Source organism: Vigna umbellata, chromosome 6 (genome assembly GCF_029865625.1).
Source record: "Vigna umbellata cultivar VRB3 chromosome 6, Vumbellata_1.0, whole genome shotgun sequence".
In the NCBI taxonomy this organism is placed as follows: Eukaryota; Viridiplantae; Streptophyta; class Magnoliopsida; order Fabales; family Fabaceae; genus Vigna; species Vigna umbellata.
Genome location: NC_142170.1, coordinates 14,901,470 through 14,923,727, shown reverse-complemented (window position 1 = coordinate 14,923,727; position 22,258 = coordinate 14,901,470). Strand labels below are relative to the sequence as shown.

The window sequence follows — 22,258 nt, the reverse complement described above, 5'->3', positions numbered from 1 at the left end:
ATTAATTTCATTCACGAATATCTTTTTCGAAAAGCAGGAGCTTGAACAATTTGAAGAAATATAGGAGAAAAAAACAAAACAAAAATGGAAGTAAAAGAGCATATAAACATGGTTGCAGCACATGGGTTTGAATTTGATAATGTTTGTGTCGATCTTGTTGGTTCTGGGAAGGTGGATTGGGTCCAAGATCTGTGGATTATAAAGACAGCATTGCCCCTCAATTATTGAGAATTGCAGAGTAATTGCAGTTAGTTTAAAATGGGTATCAGATCCTATCTTGGGCAACCCATGTGAGTGTAACATTTTAAATTTGAATCTGCCCTTCACCTTCCATACAAATGTTATTTTTTGTTTGTTCTTTCAGTAGATTGAGTATTAAGAAGATCATGAGAGTGATTAAGGGACAGGTTCGAGAATAATTGCTTCTGTGTTCAAACGTTAACCAACAATTAACATGGTCGCATGTGTTTTAATTTATGATTGCACTTTCGGATTTCGATTTGGACTCAACACTGCAACTTAGTTACACTTTCAAAGGGTTTGAAGGAGGTCTGTAATCAAATATTAATTTTCTTTTCTGTCTTCTCTCTAGCTATTATGCCTAAGTGCTAATCTTGTTCATGGTTATATAATGGTGGCAAATAACATAATTTTGTTTCGAGTAATTTATTCATTATGCTTAGTCTCTCTCTCATTTTATAAGTAGATCGATTGAAGAAATAGGAGACTTGGTTGGATTAAGATAGTATTTGTGTACAGATTCTAGATTTTTACATTATCTTGATTAAATATATAACTATGATATATAAGTCTACTATAATTGCTGCCTAATAAAATTCAGATATAAACTTCATTTTACAAAACTAGTTTTAAGTTTATATTTAAAAGTCCGCTTTATACTATCACAGCAAGCACACAGAGAGAGAGGATATAAGCAACTAGAGGAAAAAGACTAAAAATTAAGTGCTAAAATAGAGAGTTATTGGACTATGAATGCTTAGCCTCCTACTAGAGGCAGCTTCAAAATTTCTAGATTCTAAAACTTCATCTTAATCAATACATTGGTATCACAGTCTGTTTTTCTTGTAGAGTAGACGTGCATGAATGTCAGATACACTTATCATGTAGGATTCAATTCATCACCTTTCGTCCCTAACAAGTTGGGTCTGGAGATCCTGTTTCATCAGGGTGCACCTGTAAATCCTCATCATTTAAACAAACACAAAAACATTCAAGTGAGAGAAAGAACAAAAAATGCTAAACAAACATCAGTAACAGTGGAGTTGCTGTCACCTGGCGATTTCTTTCCTCACTAAAGCTGACATTTCTAACCTTCAACTCCCCTCTATTTGTAGTTAACTCATCTAATATTTCAGCATTAACTATTTCCACTGATCCAACTCTGGGTGATTCTACCTCCTGTTAAAAGTAAACAAGCTCTTTCGTATCCCACATTGGAGTGCAATTTAAAGAAAAGATGAAATGGTGATAACATATAAAGTATGGCATCGTACCCTGGAAGACCTATTGAAAGTTAGTCCTGGAGCAGCAACTATTTCTTCGTATTCAGCTGCATCCAGTTCCCTAAGATGGTGAGGCTTGAACAGCTTGGGGAGTATATGCTGCCTCAATGTGATCAGTAAAAAGAAAGGCAAAGGGAACAGTATTCCAGCTATGGGAATCCATGTCACTCCAAAACAAACCAAGAAATACACACATTGGAAGAGTGTGAACAATACTATGTATCTGTAAGGTACTGTCTCGACATAGGAAGCATGATCCCCCTTCAACAACCTGCGAAGATTATATAAAGGTTGGTGTTAGAAATAGTAAATATTGACAGTGGAAGTTTCATGCTTTAGTAAAATTGTTGAAAGAATAGTAACTTCTACTTACTTGTGCCACCTACTAGGTGTTACAAAAAGGAGTAAGATCCTTTCCCAAAATTGATTTCCTGGAAGACTATCAATGGCCATGTACGCAAAATATCCCCACAGAACTGAAGTTGGTATCTTTTTTATGACAGGCATGCCAAAGACTGATGCTCCAACAAAGATTGATTGTAAGAGATTGCTCACTCTCTGCTCCTTTACTCTGACAGGCAAATATGCATCAATGTGTTTTTCAGGATCAAAGTTACTCTTGTTGTCATGTCCTTTGTCTTCACCGTTTAAGACAACCTCTTTCAAATCCTCTAATTCTTTGACCACTAAATGATTCTGCAAGCAACCAAATTCATGACCAAAAGAAAACTTAGTTGTGTATCAATTGTCATAATTGGACAGGGGTAAGAGGATTAAGGACTTATATACTTACATCTGGACAGTTATCCATTTCTATAAACACTGCTTGCATCTTTCCATAAATTTCAGAATTGCTAGCTTTAAGATTTATGCTTTCCTTGGCACTTTTAACCATCTTTCTTCGTATCATCTGGCATTGAAAAAGAAAATCACCATATCAAATATCCAATTCAATTATGATAGTTACTGAAACTAAATTATCCTATCCACCTGTTTCTTGAGAACAGCCAGGCTCTTGGTGTGCATTGGAGATTGAGGAAGAACTCCATTTGAAGGAGGTAAGCCAATTAATCCACAAAGCAAAGTCTGAATTTTTTATTCAAAGAAAATCATCAATTCCCCTCGAATCACTACTATAAATGACCATCAAACAATCAAGTAGAAGAGAGAGATATACCGTTAGTCCTAGCAACAATATGTCATAGTGGTATGCAGAAGGTTTCTTGAGATTGAATTCCTTCTGTTGTGCCATTTGGGAAGCAACACTATGGTCAAAGAAGTAAAGCCCTGCTATCATTATAGCGGGAATAAAAGCAGCAAAAATATATGACGGAGAAACCTTCCCCATATCCTGCAGAAGATGTTGTATAAGTAATGACCAAAACTACTAAAGACAGAACTGGTTTGACTATATGCATTACGGTTTACTTTGATTACTGTCCAATGATGTAAAGATGTAGACTCCCAAACAAGAGGAGAGGTGAGCCTTCTGGGAACTCCAGAAGGCACTTTACTTGGTACTATGAATGATAGTGCTGTCCACACCACCACCATGAAAGGTACTCCATAGTCTGCAACAAAACTTCTAAACCACCCTGTTCAATAAACAAACTATGTCAGATTCCCGCTCCAACCAATCTATGGTTTAAATCACTTGAAATTCATTTAACAAACCTGTGCCATATAACCATGACCTTGCTCTTCTACTCTTTAAAGACGTATAGAGAAGGCCAAAGGAGAATATAATTCCCATCAACCCATTTGCATACAGCCAATCAAAATGGTACTTTTTCGATGTTGGGTCTCCCTCTTTAGGAACATTAAACTCACTTACAATTCCCTGAATTTGCAAAAGCTTGTGTCAAAGTACTTTTCCCATGTCTTATGCCAAATCATGTTTAATTTGATATTTGATACCTAGACTGATATACACAAACTGACCTTTATAGCCTCTTGAATGAACAAGACTGTGATCAACATGCCAAAAAGCTCACCCGCGATCCTTGTAAATCTGTTGATGATATTTCCAGCATTGAATATTGCTAGAAGAAACAACAAGAGAGCAGTCCATACACAAACCCTGGGACGTTAATTATATCAATTAGACATTGATTTCACAACGAAGTTGGATCATATAGAAAATGTTTTCCTTACCATCCTGCCCAAGCTAAAAAGAGTTCTCGTCCCAAGGAATCCTTATCTTTGGCGAAGTTGTACAAATAGGTGTACATAATGATAGTGGGCTCAGCAACTCCTACAATTAAGAGAGGTTGGCCACCCAAAATTGAGTGTATGATTCCACAAATAGCTGTAGAAGCCAGCGTTTCTACAGTGCTCAAGCTTCCATCTGTATATAAACAACATCTTGTTCAATCTCTTTGTCAAGTTTTTCACTTATAAAGAGAGTATCTAGTGAGACAGAAAAACTAATCTCTAATTTTTCATTCATCCATTTAACTTAAAACCATTTTTTCTCATGCTCATTCTTGTAGTAAAATGCGTGAGGGGTTCAAAAAGCTTGTAGTAATGTATGAAACACTTGTTATTTTAACTTTCACATAAACTAAGATGTACCTTGCTAAAATACTTCTAAATAAAATCAAGAGCATCGGTATATAATATCATGAGATTTATTAATGTAGATTCATTGTTTATAGGAACCGTTTAGAAAATTGCAATTTTGATTTTCTTATACTAAAACATTTTTTCTTTAAAAGCAAGTTGATGAAGATTACAAATCCTAAGAGAAGTACTTGACAAGTTAATCCTTCTATAAACTAAGTCTAAGTGTGTTATGTTGGCAAACATCTTTGGTTTACACATATATGCTAAGACAAACAAACAAAAAGAAGATAAAAAAAAAAAACCTGTATCTCTACTTAGCTGCTCCCCAAAAGCAATAACCGGAAGAGCAGAAGCAAAGAAAATATAGGTAGTTGGGGCCAATATTCTGTCAACGAAAAAGAGTGTTCATTATTATTCTTTAAAAGTCTGCTTAATGAAGATCGGATACATAAGAAACTTACCTAGTTCCTGAGTAGAGACCAGTTGTCCAATCATCTTTATAAAACAAAGCTCTTCCTTGAAGATCCTTTATAACACCCTTAAAAGGTGTTTTTAAGCTTTCCATGTCTGCAACCACCACTGTGATGAGTCATATCCATTAAAAAATTCTTAAGAACCCAAGTGCATAGAAAATGAGAAAGTGGAAAACATAACACGTCTATGGTTTCTCTGCATTAGCTTTGGCTTTTTTTTCACCAACCAATTTGACTAGAAACAGAGCACATGGACCATTATTTGAACACTCAAAAAAATGAAAAACAGATAAAGACGGGAAAGAATAACTTCACGCACGCCGTTTACTTTCAGTTTCTGGAAGTGCTGTTCGATCAACAAGAAACCATAACGAAAGAGATATTAATAACACAAACACGAAAACATCAGAGCTCGCGACGAAGACAAGAAAAAAAAAACTGTTAAACAAGAACAACAAACAAAAAAACCAAATTCTTCACATTTGTAGGTCCATGCAGAATTAATATACAAAGGAACCAAAACGATTGAATAACAAAATGATGCAGATTAAAAACTAATGTATAAATGTATGATATATGGTTAATAATGAACGCAGATTCAATCAGAAGGAAGAAGAAGAAAAGAGACTATACTCTGTGTAAAGAAGATGTTGAGGTGGCCAAGAGGAGAAGAGCAATACTATTTGAATTGGTTCTTCTGTTGAGTTTTGATGTTTTTATCACGCAGCAGAGGAGTAATGAAATACTGAGAGAAAAATAACACGTTGTTCAAAGCGAGAAAATCATACCTGGTCCCACTGTCACAAAAATAGTGTTTACAGTTCTGAAAGGATTTTGGAAGAAGAATGAGTTATTTTGATAGGGAAAAATTTATATTTATTTGATATTAATTTTATTTTATAAATTGTAAAACTTTACTTTTTTTTGTAATTATTTTATTTTTTAATATAAGTTAAATAAATGTTAACGTATATTATTCTCCTATTTTATAATTACGTAAGAATAGGATCACATACATTTATATTTATTTAATATATATTATAAAAATAAAATAGTTATAAAAAATGAATTTTTATATTTTAAAAAAATTAAAAAATATATTAAACAAATGTAAAAAAATTTATATGTATTCAAAACATTATCATTGTTTACCATTTTGACATTAATGAAGAAGTTTTAAGTTGAAGAAGAGAGAAGAAACTGAAGAAACTATGAACACATTATTAAAATTTTGTTGGAGGATGTGTTCAATATAAATGTCTTCCTGTTTTTCCTCTGAAAAAGATAGGACTATTACATAAAATTACAAACTAAATCATTAATGTTTTGAATAATAATATTGTTACATTTATGTGGGGATAGATTTCTTTTTCTATTCAAGCCCATAACCAAATTTTGGAAAGAATCATCCCTCTTAATTTGTTATTTCATTAATTAAATCAACTATGAAAATTTTATTAACTTTTTAATAATTAATTGAAATGGTAAAATTTTTATGATCTTTTATTGGTTGACAATATAAGAATTGTAATTTATAGATTATTAAAGAAATATTTAAAAGTGCAAATATATGTTCAGTTAATTATAACAAATAAATTTTAGATTGAAAATAGGAAAAATGAAGGTGTATAGATTACTTTTCCTTCTGGAAAAAAAGTTCGTTAATAATGGACAAAAGACCATTTTAAACTATTTTAAAAGCTTAAAGAAATGAGCTTATTTTGAAAAAAAAATAAGAAATCAAATTGGTCATAAAAAGGTTGAAAACACTACGATTATAATTTATTGTAAGCTATTATGAAATCAGCGTAGCAAACAGAATATATATATATATATATATATATATATATATATATATATATATATATATAATATAATTATAAAAATATTTTATAAAAAATAATAATTTGACTACTGCATTATACAAAATTTATTTAAGATTTAATGATTTAATTAATTTTTAATTAGAATGCTGACTTTTGAGACCCACACCTTAATTACGATAATTAAATATAACATATAATAATATTTTATACTAAATTCAGAAGGAAAAAATCAATTAAATTTAAAACGGTTTTCCTTCCATACAAAATTTACATTTCTTTATATGTATAACAATATTTGGAAGATTTTATTTTAGTTCATTTTTAAAAAAATATATATTTTTTAACATATATACATTTTTTAAATTTATTTAATACTATTTTTTATTTGATTTTTTTTATTAATTAACATATATATATACTGTGTTAAGCTTTACCAATCTCACTTTCTGGAAAAACTCTTCTTTAAATCATAGGAATCTTCTTTGTTTTGTAGTCTTTTAGGATAATTTTTTCATTGGTAGAAATTTTTATCTAATATTTGTATATGTTCTTTTTGGTAAGGGTAGATTATAAAGTTTTGTGTATTATTTCAAGCTTATTGAAAAGAAGAATTGTTAGTGCTATTTGATGCAGCATGTTGGCTCAACAAGAATTGAAGAATCAGAATCACTGTCACCTTTCCAACTTTTTCTTACTGTTATGGAAGAAAATAATTATAAATGGTTGCACTCTGTATTTCCATTATCAGTTTTGAAGAAAAGAAATTGATTTTGTATTATATATTGCACAATGATTATTGTGTTCACCTTTCATTATTGTATTATGCTAAGCAACCCTGTTGTCTTTTTTTTTTTATTAATTATATGTTTTATTAGCATTAATAGAAATGAAGAAATTAACAGAAAAAATAAGAAATTTTAATGTTAAACCTATAAAATAATTTAAGAATGATAATGGTTTTAAAGAGGACATTAAATCATTTTGATCATAAAAAAATTATTTATAAAAAGATAAAAAGATAAGTTAAATTATTTTATTTATAAAAAGTTTAATTATTAAAAAGAATTTATTTAAATCAAGTTTCATTTTATAATTTTTTTTTAATTCTAATGTTTTGAGTTCGTTCCATCTATTTAACAACTAGAGACCACTAATGAATTCAAGAATGAGAGATCAATAAATTTATTTTTTTATTTTAGTTTTTAATTAATTTAACATTTTGAGACACAGGTGGATCTAGATTCATGCATGTGTTTCAAAATAGTTCAGAGTGAATATATGTTTAGTTGTGATAATTATGATATGTTTAGATATATGTATTACGCAAAAAATTTATTTACTCATGCAACATGTATCCATGTACAAATTAGTTACAACAATTTATTAGTTTTTTTTTTGTTTTTCACTTCTTTTCACAGTAAGAATGAGTTTTATGAAAACAAAGAACATCAATAATATATTTCGTCAAGCGGATGATGTAGTTGTTAGACGAGTCTCATTCCAGTAGAGATTCCATAAGCGTCGTTGAGTAAGACATACATTTACTGAGCGATAATATATCATCATGAACTTGTAAATTTAATTTTTAATTTATGTTTTGAGTGGTGTGATTTTGGTAGGAATTGTGTGAAATGACAATATAGTGATTTCTAGGTGATAATACTACTATTGTGATGCGATAAATGTATTGACGTCATATTATGTAATGAGATTATATTGAATCTACTAGTATCGAACTAATATTAAAAATAATTACTTAGTTGCAAGTCGAATGAGGTTTCTATATTAGGAGTATGGTGTGAAACAAAACCACAAGCTGAATATATAGAGATTTACTTTGTCATATATTTGTCAAGGTGTTGGTTGACTTGGATATATAGTTATAGTTCCTGAAAGACATGAGTACAGGAATGACGACATGTGTCTGGTCTCAAAATTCTACCCAATGCACTGGTCCTCCAAAGAAAATCAAATGCTTAATTATATGATGATGAGCCTTGAGAGTTATGTGTGGTATGATTTAAACATTCGATTATTATGAATGTGAAGTTTGACTTATAAATAATAGGATTTAAATTTAATATAGCTTACTTTGTTGTGGTTTGTTCATTTATTATGATCATATATTATACATGTGTTGTTTAAATATATAAATTTTTGTATTATGTAGATTTCTTAGCTGAAAAAGTTTTAAATATATATTTGAAATTTAACTATGATTTTCTTACGAGGAATGTATATATATCTACTTATATATTTGTTTATGTTTATTATCGATTATATAAGATTAAAATTAGTAGAACAATTCTTCTAATTTGAAATGTTATACATGAATATCAACTAGACAAAAAAACAAATCAAATTAAGAGAAAAATGTGAGTTGTATATATAATTAATATTTGACATTATATGTTTGTGAAATTTTTTCTGAACGTGTCATTTAACTTTTTCTTTATATTTCATTTAACTTAAAATTTTCAATTCATATTTAAATGTCATTTTCTCTCGATGATGTCTAAAGTACATAGTGATTCTTTGACCATTTGAGAGTACTAAAATTCTATGTGGGTTAGCAATGAATCACAAAAGTCCAATCGAATAGAGTTTTTCAGTTCTGCCACGTCTTGCACAGAAAAAGTGCAGCTATAATCCACAAAATTTGGACATTACGTATATAGGCTATAAATGCCTAAAAAATAAATGTACAAAATGTAAACAACCCCACACTATCATTTAAATCTATGAATATAATTATATATAGTAGAGATCAAATTAATTAAGTTAATTAGTATCCTAGTATATACGTTTTTTTAAAATAAATGGTACAATTCAAAGTTATCAAATGAAGTTACGTTTCCTTTAATAAAATACATTTTATATTATTAAAGGAATATTATTCTTGTTCTTTCGAGTAATTAGAGATTACAAAAATGTTTATATCTTCTTCTCTGTTTAAAACTTTAAAATAATGAATTTTCACAATTCTTTATCAAAAATTTTAAAATAATGGATTAATAGATTTTTATTTTTATATAGTTTTTTCGTTTTTCATTTATGTCTAACATGAGACTTAGATTCACACATAAAATTCTAACAATATTTATTGGTATTTGTGGAAAAAATTAACTAGTGTCCACGTATGTCCGTAAGTAACAAGTAATATGTATTTTAATATTCATTTATAAACAGATCGAGTGTGTGTCATACTATTCATATCTACATTTATTCATTACTAGTAAATTATTAAAATTAAATTTATACTTTATTAAGTTAAATTTAATTAAAATTAAAATTAATTTATATTTTATTAGATTAAATTTAATTAAAAATAATTTTTAATTTATATTGAATTTAATTTTTATTATATTTTACATTTTTTATAACTTTATTTAAATTTTATTTTAAAAATTTATAAAATATCTTTAATATCTAATTATATTGTGAATTGTAAGAGTTATCAAGAGTGTTGTACAAATCTCTTTAGAAAAATATGATCTTGACTTTTCTCCCATCATATCTGTATTTATAATAAATCAATGTTATTGATTAAGATTCACTAAAGTTTGTTGAGTTTATAAAATATACTTATACTGATTTTGATGTTTTATCAAAACTGTTGAATTTTTAAAATAAGATTTTGATGTTTACCGAAAGTCCAACAAAAATTTTAATTGTTTGCTTAATTTATTTAATTAATTATTTGATATGATGAATACATATGTTTATTATCATTTCAGATTTTCAAGATGTGTTCGGATGTGTTTCTTAAACTTTTTCGATTGAAGTCATTCAGCCTTATAACACAAATATAACAATATATTATTGTTTGATGTGGATTGGATTAAACAACATTATAATTTTATAGTATAGATGTATATGATTATCTAAGTATAGTTGATGGATTACTATTATGATATATATTTGAGAAATTGTGAGTTATAAATGTTAATGTTTTAACGAGTCATTATTGAATTTGATTAATTACTAAATAAATAAATTGATCAATATGAATTAAAAAAACACATTAATTTTAATTTTAATGTTGATAGATAAAATATGATTATTCGTAATTAAACCGTGATTACATTAGTGTTATGATAGAAGAATTTATAAGACAATTGGGAATTATAATTTTTTTCTCGATTTACAAGCAATTTACTTTCTTTTATTAAAAAAGAAAAAAAATGGATTAGTTTGTATTTTATAGCACAGTTTAGGAATGTCTTCCTCATATCTTTTGTTATTACCGCGGGCGGAGTAACCGACTGAGAGTGTGCAGACGTGTCTGATCGGTTCTCTCAAGTATAATATGTCCGATCGGGTTTCTTAAGTCTAATATGTCCGATCGGGCGGGCCTCTAAAACTGTTGGCAGACAGTGGTTGAATGCTCATGAATGTGTAATTAATGAGGTAACGGTCGTGGTCGAGTATTTAAGATTAGCATTGAAAGCCATTGAGAGGTAAATTAATGGGTAATATTCTCTGAAATCATATAAATAACAATCGAAGGAGAAGGTAAACTCTCTGTTTTTTACATATAGATAGACTTGCAAAGACCAATTCTGACTTGAGCGTCGGAGTGTTTTCTTGCAGATCACCCCATTTACACTGATACCGAGCACACAGGAGACTAGAGATGACGAACCGACCGGCGAAGGAGGAGTGTTTCCGGACGGAGATAACAGGAGTTTTCCCCGGTCCCATTCAGCAGAAACATATTTAAATTTATTTTATCTAAGCTCGTTTACATTTTGAAACTAACATTTTACTCTTTACGTTTCAATTCTCTTTGGTGATTTTTCGTTGTTTTAATTCACAAATTATTTAGAATATTTACCATTGTATTAAAAAATTACATAAGTTAGTTTGGATATTTATATTGCTTTTCAAATTGATGTAAGCTTTATATATAACAATGTAACACATGGGTTTAGATGTTGATTACTTCTTATTATTGAAGTTGTTATGTTTTGTTTAAGGTTTCCTTTTGTAAATAATATTTATTGTTTTTAATACTTTTCCACGTCCAGGAACCAAGACAAGAGCATTGTAGAATTTCAAATTATATTATTGAGCATATTAATGCACACTAATCACGTATTACTTGTTCAATTAGATATTTAGTATATGTGTATTATTATACATAACTTAAATGCAAACTATTAAGAAAAAAATCTAGACATGAAAAAGGTAAAAAGGTTTATATGTTTCATAAAAAAAAATTTAAAATACAATTAAACTTAAATTACTCAATAAATCTATAAATTTACATAGTGTTTCATCAAATAATACACACTCATTTATACTCGTTATCTTTTAGTCAAAAAATATTCAAACACTCTTACCGATTTGAAAGCTGAAAAGTTTTTTACAGGTGAATTTTCTTTCTAAGTTTCTGTCTTTAGAAATATACATCAAAATTCTTTAATTTATTTAAATTTTTTTCACTTATTTGAATATTCACATCAAAATTTCGATAAAAACAACAATTATAAAATATTTAATGAGAAGAAATGGATAATTAATTGCTATTATTATATATTAGAGCTACGTTATAAACAAGATAAAGAAAAGGTAATCCGAAGATATTTTTTTTAGATACCTTACGCAAATAAATTACTATTTAATAACTTACCAGCACATAACAAAATTTACTCAGGACCATCTTATACTTAGAAAATTAAGTATCATTTAAACCTATTACACGGCTTCTTAATATTAGGAATATACATGGAAAAAAATCTCTTCACGGATAAAATATATCATGATACTAAATTATATTTTTAATGGATACTTACAAATAATAAATACATGTATTTAATTATTCGTTTCCTAATGAGACGGGTTACGTATAATGTATATGATTCATGGATCACTGTTATCTAAGTATTGGTATTTTTTCTTGATTTTTTTTTTTAAATTTAAGTAACTAAAATTAAAATATTAGTGAAAGAAATACTAATCATAAAAAGGGTTTAAATTTTAACTTCATATATTTTTATTTAGACTTATGAAATTGAATTGAATTTTGTAAAAAGATTAATTTTTTTAGAATTTCTATTTTTGCACAACTCAATATTAAATTCGCTTTTTATAATATCAAATTTATTTGTATTAATATTTTATTGAGTAATTTAAGTTTAATTGTATTTAAAAAATTAATTTTTTTATCTAAGTTTATATTTAAAAAAATTATTTTTATATAATTTAATTCAAAATTTTAAATTTATTTTTGGATAGAGACATCCTAACCTTGTCCCAACCCACTTTATGTCGAGCACTGGAGTATGGAGATTTTGGAAAAACTCCTATTATGTGGGTTAAAGAAATAGGACTTAATTTTAGAGGGAGTCCGGATAATCTATGGGTTAGAAACTTAAATAATAGTTCTACTTTGTTATTATCGTATCCTGTATGAGAAGATATATTCAAGAGACCATCTGTCTAAAAAGACTTTCAGTGAGAATTGTTTTAATAGTTTGACTTTGTGTTTAAGTCATTGTGATATTTGATAGATTATTTTTTTTTAGAGATTAAGGTATAAAAATAATATTAATAAGACATGTATTAAGTCTAATGTCACTTCTAATTTAAAACATTAAATATTTTTAAATTTATAGATTTTTTTTCTTATATACTACTCAACTTTCTTATTTATATGTGAGACTTTTATACAGAGATGACAATAAAACGAATCACATAGGATAGTGTCAACCCACTATCTCTCTTATCTAAAAATCATACTCTGTTATTCGTTCCATTACCCATAAGATATTTGTGAAAAATAATTGCAATTTTTTTTTCATACTTGTAAGTACCATGATATATATGGAAATGACATTTTTAATAGAATAATGATACTTTGATAATATTTTAATATTATTTATGTGTTATTTTGTGATTGGTCCATATTAATGTTTATGATTATTATTATTGATTGTTGAGTAATTTTGAACCAATCACAGAATGATACAACGTTACAATGTTGTAAAAAGATGTTTTCAAAGTATTTTTTAACAAGACAAACATTATTGGCAAAGAAAGAAAGTTTGAAACTGTGAGAAGACAAGTTAAAGAAAATTTTGCAAAAAGTGAAAAAAGAAAGAAAAGAAAAGTTGTTTTGAATTGGTATGAACCTAACATTACGCTGGTGTGACCCACTTTATGGCATTATACCGTCGTTTGGTAAATAACGTATCATCCTTTAATTGGTATAAGTTAGCGTAAGACAAAGTGGTGTGTCTTCACTTTATTACATCACCAATTTAAGCGTATGAAAGTCTCACATTCCATAAAAATAAATAACATAAATAATAATCATAATAATAGTTATATTTTTAAGGATTTTGATTGATGGTTATGTTTTTAAGGATTTTGATTGAAGAGATTGAGGAAACCATAGAACAGTTTTCATTGACTGAGACGTCTGCATGTATCAAAATCAAACTTAAGGTTTTGATTTCTCCAAAAGGGTTCAATTTTGTAAACTAATTTGGAAATATGAAGAAACATAATATATATATATATATATATATATATATATATATATATATATATATATATATATATATATATAATATTATAAATGACTTCAATAACACATTCCTCTGAAACTGGAAATGACATTTTTAACAACACGAACATTATTGGCAAAAAAAGAAAGTTTAAAAATGTGAGAAATCAAGTTAAATACAATTTTGTAAAAAAGTGAAAAAAGAAAGAAAAGAAAAAGTTGTTTTGAATGCATATAAGGAACTAGGAATGAACCTAACATTAGGCCGCTGTGATCAACTTTATGGCATCATACTGTCGTTTGGTAAATAACGTATCATCCCTTAATTGGTATAAGCTAGCGTAAGACAAAGTGGTGTGTCTTCACTTTATTATATCACCAATTTAAGCATATGATACAATTTATATCACGGAAATTTTCTGACTTTGACACCACTTATTGAATTTATCGAGAAAAAATTTACTAGAAAAATACATGTTGTGTCTATTAAGTACCATTTGAAGATATTTGGTACAGGAATCACTATACTTGTCTGAGCCAGTCACCAAGACTAACTATCGACTCTGAGGTTCACCAGGGTGTTACAAACATCAATAACATCTGAGCCCAACTATATAAGGAATTAACATCCCTCTCTACCCAAAACCTTAAGGTAATGGATTAATGAGTCTTTCACCTTTATATACTGTTCTACTTTCTCATTTATATGCAATGTGAGACTTACACTCACTTGAATGCCCAATGATACAGTACTAATAAAATCTGAGTCCAATCCTATAAAAGACTGAAAATACTTTTTATTTAAAACCTTAAAAAAAAAATATGTGTTCACTTTTATATGTTGTTCTATTTTCTACTTGTTTAAATCTAAATTCATACTCGAAATTCAAACAAATAATAATTATATTTTTAAAGATTTTGATTGAAGAGATTAAGGAAACCATAGACGAGTTTTCATTGGCTGAGACGTGAACATGTATCAAAATCAAACTTACAAGGTTTTGATTTCTCCGAAAGGGTTGAATTTTGTACACTTGGAAATATGAACAAACAGAAAATGGTTGTAGTCAGAGGTTTACTACCACTCGCCAACTTTTGTCACTTTCCGACAGTCCAAATTAACAAAAAACGAGGTTGACTAAGAATATTCCGAAAGTTCAGATTTCTTTTGTTGAACATGAAAAGTGAATTAAAACCTTGGAATTAAATTAGAGAATGCATTGGACCTCTTGATTGTGTGATGAAGATGGTTGTGAGAATGTGTGATGTGGAGGAACCAACGTGGCATGATAAAACCTGAAATTGATGAAAGGGTCTTATTGACTGTGTCATGCAAGTTGGTGGCAAGAAATAGTGACAGAAGATGCTACTGCATCTGTGTAATAATCACCTCTAATGGATGATCGAGAAACACTGGTTGGGATAAAAAAAACAATCTGCGATTCTTTCGAAAACTTTAGGACCATAATAATAATAATAATAATAATAATAATAGGACAGTGACCTTAAATATTTAATGGTTAATGGTTATGTGTGTTTTCTTAAAGAAGACAAATTAAAATTATTTTTTCCTAAAAATGATTATTTAATACGTTCTATTGTATTTTTTAATCTTACAATATGGTTTTCATGAAAAGAGATGATTAATAATTTTTAACAAGCTTCTGAAAATTCATAACAAAAACAGAGTTGGGGAACTGAATGAATAGACTTATTTGCCCTTGTCGAAAAGGCTGAAACCTTTTCAATCGGGTATTATTGTTTGCAACTCATTTTAGTTTTTTCTTCCACAAAATATATATTTTTTATGAAGTAAATATCTTTTTAATTCCTTAATTTTTAGTAAAAATTAAAATTAGTTTTTTTAAAAAAAATTTGAACTAATTTAGGCCTTGAATTTTAAAAACGTGTAGATTTAATTTTTTTAATCAAATTTTATTAAATTTATTTAATGTTTAAAATATATTTCAAAACATATTTTTTCTATACGTTTTAAACTTCATAAAATTTATTAAAAAGATTTGATTAAAAGAATTAAATTCACATGTTTCTAAAATTGAGAGACTAATCTAGATTAAAGTTTTAAAGAATAACTAATTTTAATTTTCATTAAATTAAGGGATAATTTTTTTTATCAGTTTAGGAAAATTAATTTCCATTACGTATCAAATAATGAAAACCAGTTTGTGTCGTGTATCATTGCATCATTTATAACGTGAAAACCAGCTTGCAAGGCTATTTCTTTTTGAAACTCAACAATCTCAGTTTACACTTGTTTTAAATTCTAAACCTAATCATTTATAATATGTAACCCTTTTCTGGAAATGAAAGGAAATAAAATTCTAAGTTGGGTAATCCAAGATGAAGATTTGATATTTTGGATTAGCTTTTCCAAACAGGTAGAGTGATATTAGGATAGAGTGCCCATTTTGTCAAAGTTTATAAACTTTCAGGCTCTGCACTCCATCAATTGGTGTAGTATGTTCCCGAAAACAAAATCTAGAAATTCACATATTTAATGGGGTGCGAGAAGAAATTTATGGAGTGTAGAAAGAAACAGCCCAACGTGTAACTAAGCTTATATCGAGGGCCCAAATAAATTCGAATGTGAAAGGGTTGAATGTACCTTGCATTTTAGGAAGGAAAGTGGTACGAGTGGAAGGCGAGGACGGCGTCTGCATCAATATTCAGTATTTAGCTGTTCAAAAGATGAGATTGAAGAGGTTAAAGTAACTACAAACAAGGTAAAAACCTCACACTCAATATCCTCTTATGTACACTGATTTCCGTGTGTTATTAATAATATATACTCAGTAATTTGTACAGATAATCATGTTTCTAACAGTATCTGCATTCCCTCCTGATCCGAAATGTGAAGAAAATAAACCATGATTTAACTAATTCGATTGCATGAAAAAGATTGAATTGTAAATCTTTTGGTAAAAAGAAATTGGGTTAGATAACAGGGAATATATTTGAGCAGAAATAGGAAATGTAAAATACTGTATTGAAGGCGAAAATTTCAATATTGAAATAGTTGCCAATTTACATCCCTTCCATTCTCTTTCCCAGACAAGAACAAGAAAGCCTTGATTGAAAGGATAATTTCTACTACTGTATTAAGAAAGTTCTGCATGTATTCACACAAAGTTGTTCAAAATACAATGTATACAGTAAGCACAAAACTTGACACCAGTTGAGACATTGGAGTGGAAGCCACAAAGGTTGGTCCCTGGTGCGAACAAAACAGGTGGAGAAGTCGAGAAGATGCATCCATCCTAACTACAATTCTCCTTCTATATGAGGAAACAGAACCTAAACAGGCCCCTCAAAATTGGGTTAGATTGCTATTGATTAACAAAAAAGTTGGAAAGCAAAATTCTTTCGGAGTACCATTTGAGAATGACTAGTCAGAAAAATTCCTGTCCATTTTAAGCTTGCTCTTCACTTCTTGTATCTCCTTCATTTGTCGCTGCAAGGCAAAGAAAATATGTGAAACCAGCCACAGGAATAGGCGTATAAGATAGTATGCGATGCATTGGCGATACGCAGGAAATAATTCTTCACAATGCTCCACCTGATATAGTGCATTCCAGCATGCATTAAACTTAGCATAATGCAGAAACCATTCAATAGACATCGGGTACTCTATTGTATTGGGCTGAGAGCAATGAGATGTTGATACTGCATTTCTCTGTAAAGGCAGGAAACACGCAATTTAAAACTTCTTTTCTTGTATAGGTAAATGAATGAATTAGGTGAGTAAGGTTACCATCTCCTGGTTTTGCCTTTGAAGAGCAGGTCTGTCAATGACCAAATGGCCAGGGAATTTTTTCTTCTTGTCAGGCTCACGGAGAATTCCCTTCATGGCACCGACAATCCTGTAGAAAATCTATGAACAGTACATACTATGCAGTATAAAATGACTTGGAAGATCGACTTTGAGGAAACAAGGGGGGTTTTGCTTAAGAGCAAGACGATAAATGCATTATTGCAATTTTAGCAAGAAATGGGTGATATGAACATAAGTAAAATTGGTCAAAGATGGAGTTTAAATATCTGGAATCAATTACACAAAAATGATACAGAAATTAAAGAAGATAGTTAGTATGGAGAGAGGCATGAAGAGTTATTTGAAGTTCCAAAGTAACAGACTCTAATGCAATTTTTATCATCCAACTATTCTATAAGGTAGTAAATGTTGGACTTGTTAACATGGGAGAAATTTGAGAGGAGTACTTATGAAAGTGCCAAGAGAAATGTGTGGTCACACAAGACTTTGATCTCATGGTAAATAATATTCTTGAAACTCTGATTTTTAAAGCAAACCAAATGGCATTTTGTGATTCATAAAGTTGTCCTCACGTAGTAGTGAGATAAGGGCTTTGTTGTTATTATTGTGTGTCTGTATATGTTTGTGTGTAGATAGATAGATATAGATAAATAATGGAAAGTTTAAAAAGTTATAAAAAATCAAAGCCATCCAGTAACATATGGTACACGTATGGTTTTCCATAATTTAATACTTACCCCAAGATCAATTATAAAATGTTGTAAGGTAAACCTTTGGTTCAAAATCCCTGCTTTTGTTTTTTATTTCTTTGTGAAGAAATATAAACTTAGCTGCTATTCTGTGGAGATTTACCATTAGGATATCAACGAAGTAGAACCTATTACGTGGTGTACAACTATCAACATAACTGCCCGTGACCTGGAAATAATGATTATTGCATAAATTGGATATTAAATCCATTCAGCTGCAAGCTTAAGGATCTAGCATGACATATCAATATCGATTTGTGTAGCTTTATCATGAATAATTTGAATACACATTCAAGTACATCAGGAAGCATATGCACCACCTTCCGGGATTGCTCAACAATAATGCAGCTAGTGGGCAGAGTTTCCTATTTGCTAAATATTCAACCTCATAATATAATTTTTCATGAGGTTGAAGGTGTTAGCTTACCTAGATGAAAGTTCTTAAACAGGCAAAATTATCACTGAAAGGATACATGAAACTTAGGAGAGTAATTCAGCATCAAAAATAAAAATAAGAGATGCAATACCTCCCTTCTCCAAGACTAAGGAATCTTCTGTTTAACTCGGATATTGCAGATTCAGCTTCACCTTTTGTTTTAAAAATAACAAATGCTCTACCTGTCAGTAGATGAGAGAACACAATAAATGGAGGATCTAAAAAGTCACAACATTCACTATGCCCCACTGAATTTATAGGTTTCATCATACGAATAAAAGAGCCACAAAAAAATTAAAACGGGACTATTTGGCGATTTTAAAGGTATATTTGTAAATACCATAGTATGTACTGGAACTCGGGATCCATTCTATCATCCTTGCCTGAACCTTTGCTTTGAGAGCACACCAAACAAGATCCTGAACAAGAGTTGACGAAAAAGAAATTAAAAAACTAGACCACTAGGCACAGGCCAGATTAATTTATAATCTAAACCTAAAGTTCCTCTTACGAAGAAAAATAGTTCATCTGACAACCGATTGTCCCAACACGTCAATTTAACTTTCAATTTCTTGATAATTGTCTAGTCATGCATAGCACATCCACACACAACATATAGGTCATTTTAAATAGGACAATAATCAAAGAACCTGATGGCAAAGGTGTAAGGAAATTGATCTAAGTTTTGTCATTTAAATTTTTATATCAGCACATACATTATTTCAGTTTCAACTAATAGAAGAATTTCCCTCTTCATTTGCCACATTGCATACAAAACCACAACTGTTCCTGTGTCTACTGATGTTGAAATTTCCATACAGCTGGATCACAATCTTATAGGCTTGTAATCTTTAAAAGTTCAATGCACAAATAAAGTAGGCAAGTAAAAATATAAAAAAGCTCTCTTCAGTCGAAATTAAAAAACAACTAAAGAATTTGAAAAGTTGGATCCTGTATACCTCTACTTCATATGATGTGTAGGATGGATCCAGATTATTCAGTAAAACCAAGGTATCCAATTCTTGAGCTCTCCGCAGTCTTTCATCCCAAGGCTACAAATGCAATTAACAACAAGTCAAGCATACCTATAGTATATCTGTACTATATATATGGTTCGACACAGATAAGAACAGGAATCTTTACAATGATTAATAAGCAGGAACTTCACTTCATTCATTTTGTTCCATTATAAAATAAACTTCTTTTGTAACAGTTCAAAAATAGAATTGTTTGATTTGATTAATAGACTTATCTAACAATTGCTTAATTTCAGAAACTAAAGCGACAGCACCTACCACGTTTAGGGGGCCGCAGTGGCTGTTACTCCCAAGAAAAGCAACATTTATAACTTATTAACTCTAAGTAGGATTAGCATTGCTTATTTCAAACCAACCTAGGCAACTGTCAGTGTACTAAACGAGCAAAAACTCATTTAAAAGTGGCCACATGCAATTGTTATAGAGTGACTAACAAATGCTTTATCCAGTTAAGTGAATGCTATGGCACACAAATAGTTTGGTAAGTTTTCAACCAACATCGCTTGTAGACTAACCACTCAAAGTTGAAAGGATCTCATTGAGATTGTATTGAAAAAATTAATGACTTAATAGGAAAATAACCTAAATGTAGCGAATCAAGAAAAACTATTTATGGAAGGGGCGACCACAATAACTTTAGTATCATTTCACGTTACAAACAAATTTCTCTAAGCTAATATAGCTGGAATTGTTAATCATCAAACTGCCTTATTATTTCAAGTGAAAAAAAAATGATTCTTTAGCACAGAGCAAATGTTCAGAAACTAATTAGAATTTGGCAAATAATTTAAGTCATAGGCATATCTTAAGATCATTGATGTTATGTCAAAGCGTATAGAAAGTCATTCTGTAAATATACTTGCCAATGGAAAATGAGCTGTTTTCACATCAGAATAGTAGAGATAAATGTAAGTAAAGACAAGAATATTCCGGCCACTATAACTTCAGTACTTCAATAAACAAAGCAAACCAGTTAGATCCCAGAGTATAAGACGTAGAAGTTGTGAAAAAGGTAAATATGCTCTTTTACACTATTTCCCTATTATCTAAATCTATGAAACACCAATTCCTCTTCTGTTTGAAGTGTTGCAGTCTCCAAAAACTTGTCTCACACGTGTCAATACATTTCTCATTAAGTGTCCAATTAAAAAAAAAATGATCTGGTTTCAATACTTGAGATAAAAATTCATTAACACTTCAGTCGACCTTTTTTGATAAAAAAAAAAGAAAAGAAAAAAACTTCGGTCAACACTTCCAAATGCACTTTTGAAAAGTAAGCTTAAAATACAACACTATTAAAAATTAATCTCTTTCGCATCTTTTTGTGTGGCTCATTAGCATATGTAATGCCTCTTAATATTCCTTTGTCAGAGTTATAATCCTAAAAAAGGTGAATTTTCATAGGGAGAATAATTAGTCAAAGTGCTTTCTTTTATGTGAGAGTGAAAGGAATACATATTAATCACCATAATGATCAAGATTAAAACAACTAATTCATGTGAGTTTTATAAAATTACACTTAAATCTTGACCATTCATGTAATTTTGTATCGTCTAGATTTACTTTTTTTACTCTTATAAAAATGTCCCACTCACTATATATGTTGCATTGTCTCATTGTCCTATATTTCATACATTAGCAATGTTAAAGGGTTCATTACATGATAAAAACTTAAACCACATTTTGTACATTAACCCAAAGCTTGAAAATGATAAAAACTTAAACCACAAGCTTACAATCAATATCAAGAAATAAGAACTCACCATTTTCTTAAACCACTTTCTTTTGTCCTGCAACAATGAAATCAAGGGTTCACAGAGGATTAGAATTATGACTAGAATCATATTTGAAGCCACAGTAAAGATTACATATATGAATACGTGCTCCCAAGGTTCTCAATCTCTTTAATTTGCTGATCTCAAGTTAAATAATTTATAGCAATATTGTACATATTAAGGACTCTTATCATTGTAGTCAATGAATAGAACGAAAAAAAGCTTCACATCATAAATATATCATTGCATGAACCTTTCATATATCTGAAATATTTGTAAAGTTAATTTTCACGAGACACCAATAAATTGTAACTGACTGATTCTTTCACTTCATCTAGATCACTTGTCGATCTTAAAATAAGTAACACCTGACATGAAATTTTATGAACTTACTGCATCTGGCCTTTCAATTACATCAATAACCCTTTTGTCTGCGTTGAGTTTTTCGTCCTGTTTGATTTCTACCTTCTTCTCATCAATTTTTTCTTCCTTAGAGATTTTGCTACTTTGACCAATGTTTGGTTTCTCTCCTGTAATCTTCCTCTTTTTATATGGATAGGAATCTGAT

The 22,258-nt window shown here is 29.4% G+C and overlaps 3 protein-coding genes across 4 annotated transcripts; all 3 read right to left on the bottom strand.

The window, feature by feature from the left end:
- Positions 1–931: 931 nt before the first annotated feature.
- LOC124834599 (boron transporter 4-like) lies at positions 932–5,345 on the bottom strand. The gene is given in 15 exon segments (XM_047309316.2): positions 932–1,169; positions 1,171–1,194; positions 1,294–1,419; positions 1,515–1,794; positions 1,897–2,219; positions 2,317–2,433; positions 2,514–2,609; positions 2,701–2,874; positions 2,952–3,118; positions 3,198–3,363; positions 3,465–3,603; positions 3,678–3,870; positions 4,391–4,473; positions 4,550–4,667; positions 5,195–5,345. Coding segments are annotated over 15 exon segments (2,037 nt in total). The 5' UTR covers positions 5,196–5,345; the 3' UTR covers positions 932–1,139.
- An 11,733-nt stretch (positions 5,346–17,078) lies between these two features.
- LOC148196842 (protein ANTI-SILENCING 1-like) lies at positions 17,079–18,261 on the bottom strand. Of its 2 annotated transcripts, XM_088092693.1 has the most exons (4): positions 17,673–18,239; positions 17,478–17,594; positions 17,294–17,372; positions 17,079–17,215 (listed from the first exon to the last, which is right to left on the bottom strand). In XM_088092693.1, exons 1-3 carry the CDS (start codon positions 17,766–17,768, stop codon positions 17,307–17,309), a joined length of 279 nt encoding a protein of 92 aa, XP_087948819.1. In that variant the 5' UTR covers positions 17,769–18,239; the 3' UTR covers positions 17,079–17,215; positions 17,294–17,306. The 2 variants fall into 2 exon arrangements, with proteins under 2 accessions (XP_087948819.1, XP_087948818.1); XM_088092692.1 differs by having other exon boundaries at positions 17,294–17,594; positions 17,673–18,261.
- A 196-nt stretch (positions 18,262–18,457) lies between these two features.
- On the bottom strand, positions 18,458–22,068 carry LOC124834602 (protein ANTI-SILENCING 1-like). Its single transcript, XM_088092694.1, has 4 exons — positions 21,679–22,068; positions 19,838–19,930; positions 19,219–19,297; positions 18,458–19,060 (listed from the first exon to the last, which is right to left on the bottom strand). The coding sequence occupies exons 1-4, from the start codon at positions 21,757–21,759 to the stop codon at positions 18,942–18,944; spliced, it is 372 nt and encodes a 123-aa protein (XP_087948820.1). The 5' UTR covers positions 21,760–22,068; the 3' UTR covers positions 18,458–18,941.
- Positions 22,069–22,258: the final 190 nt, after the last annotated feature.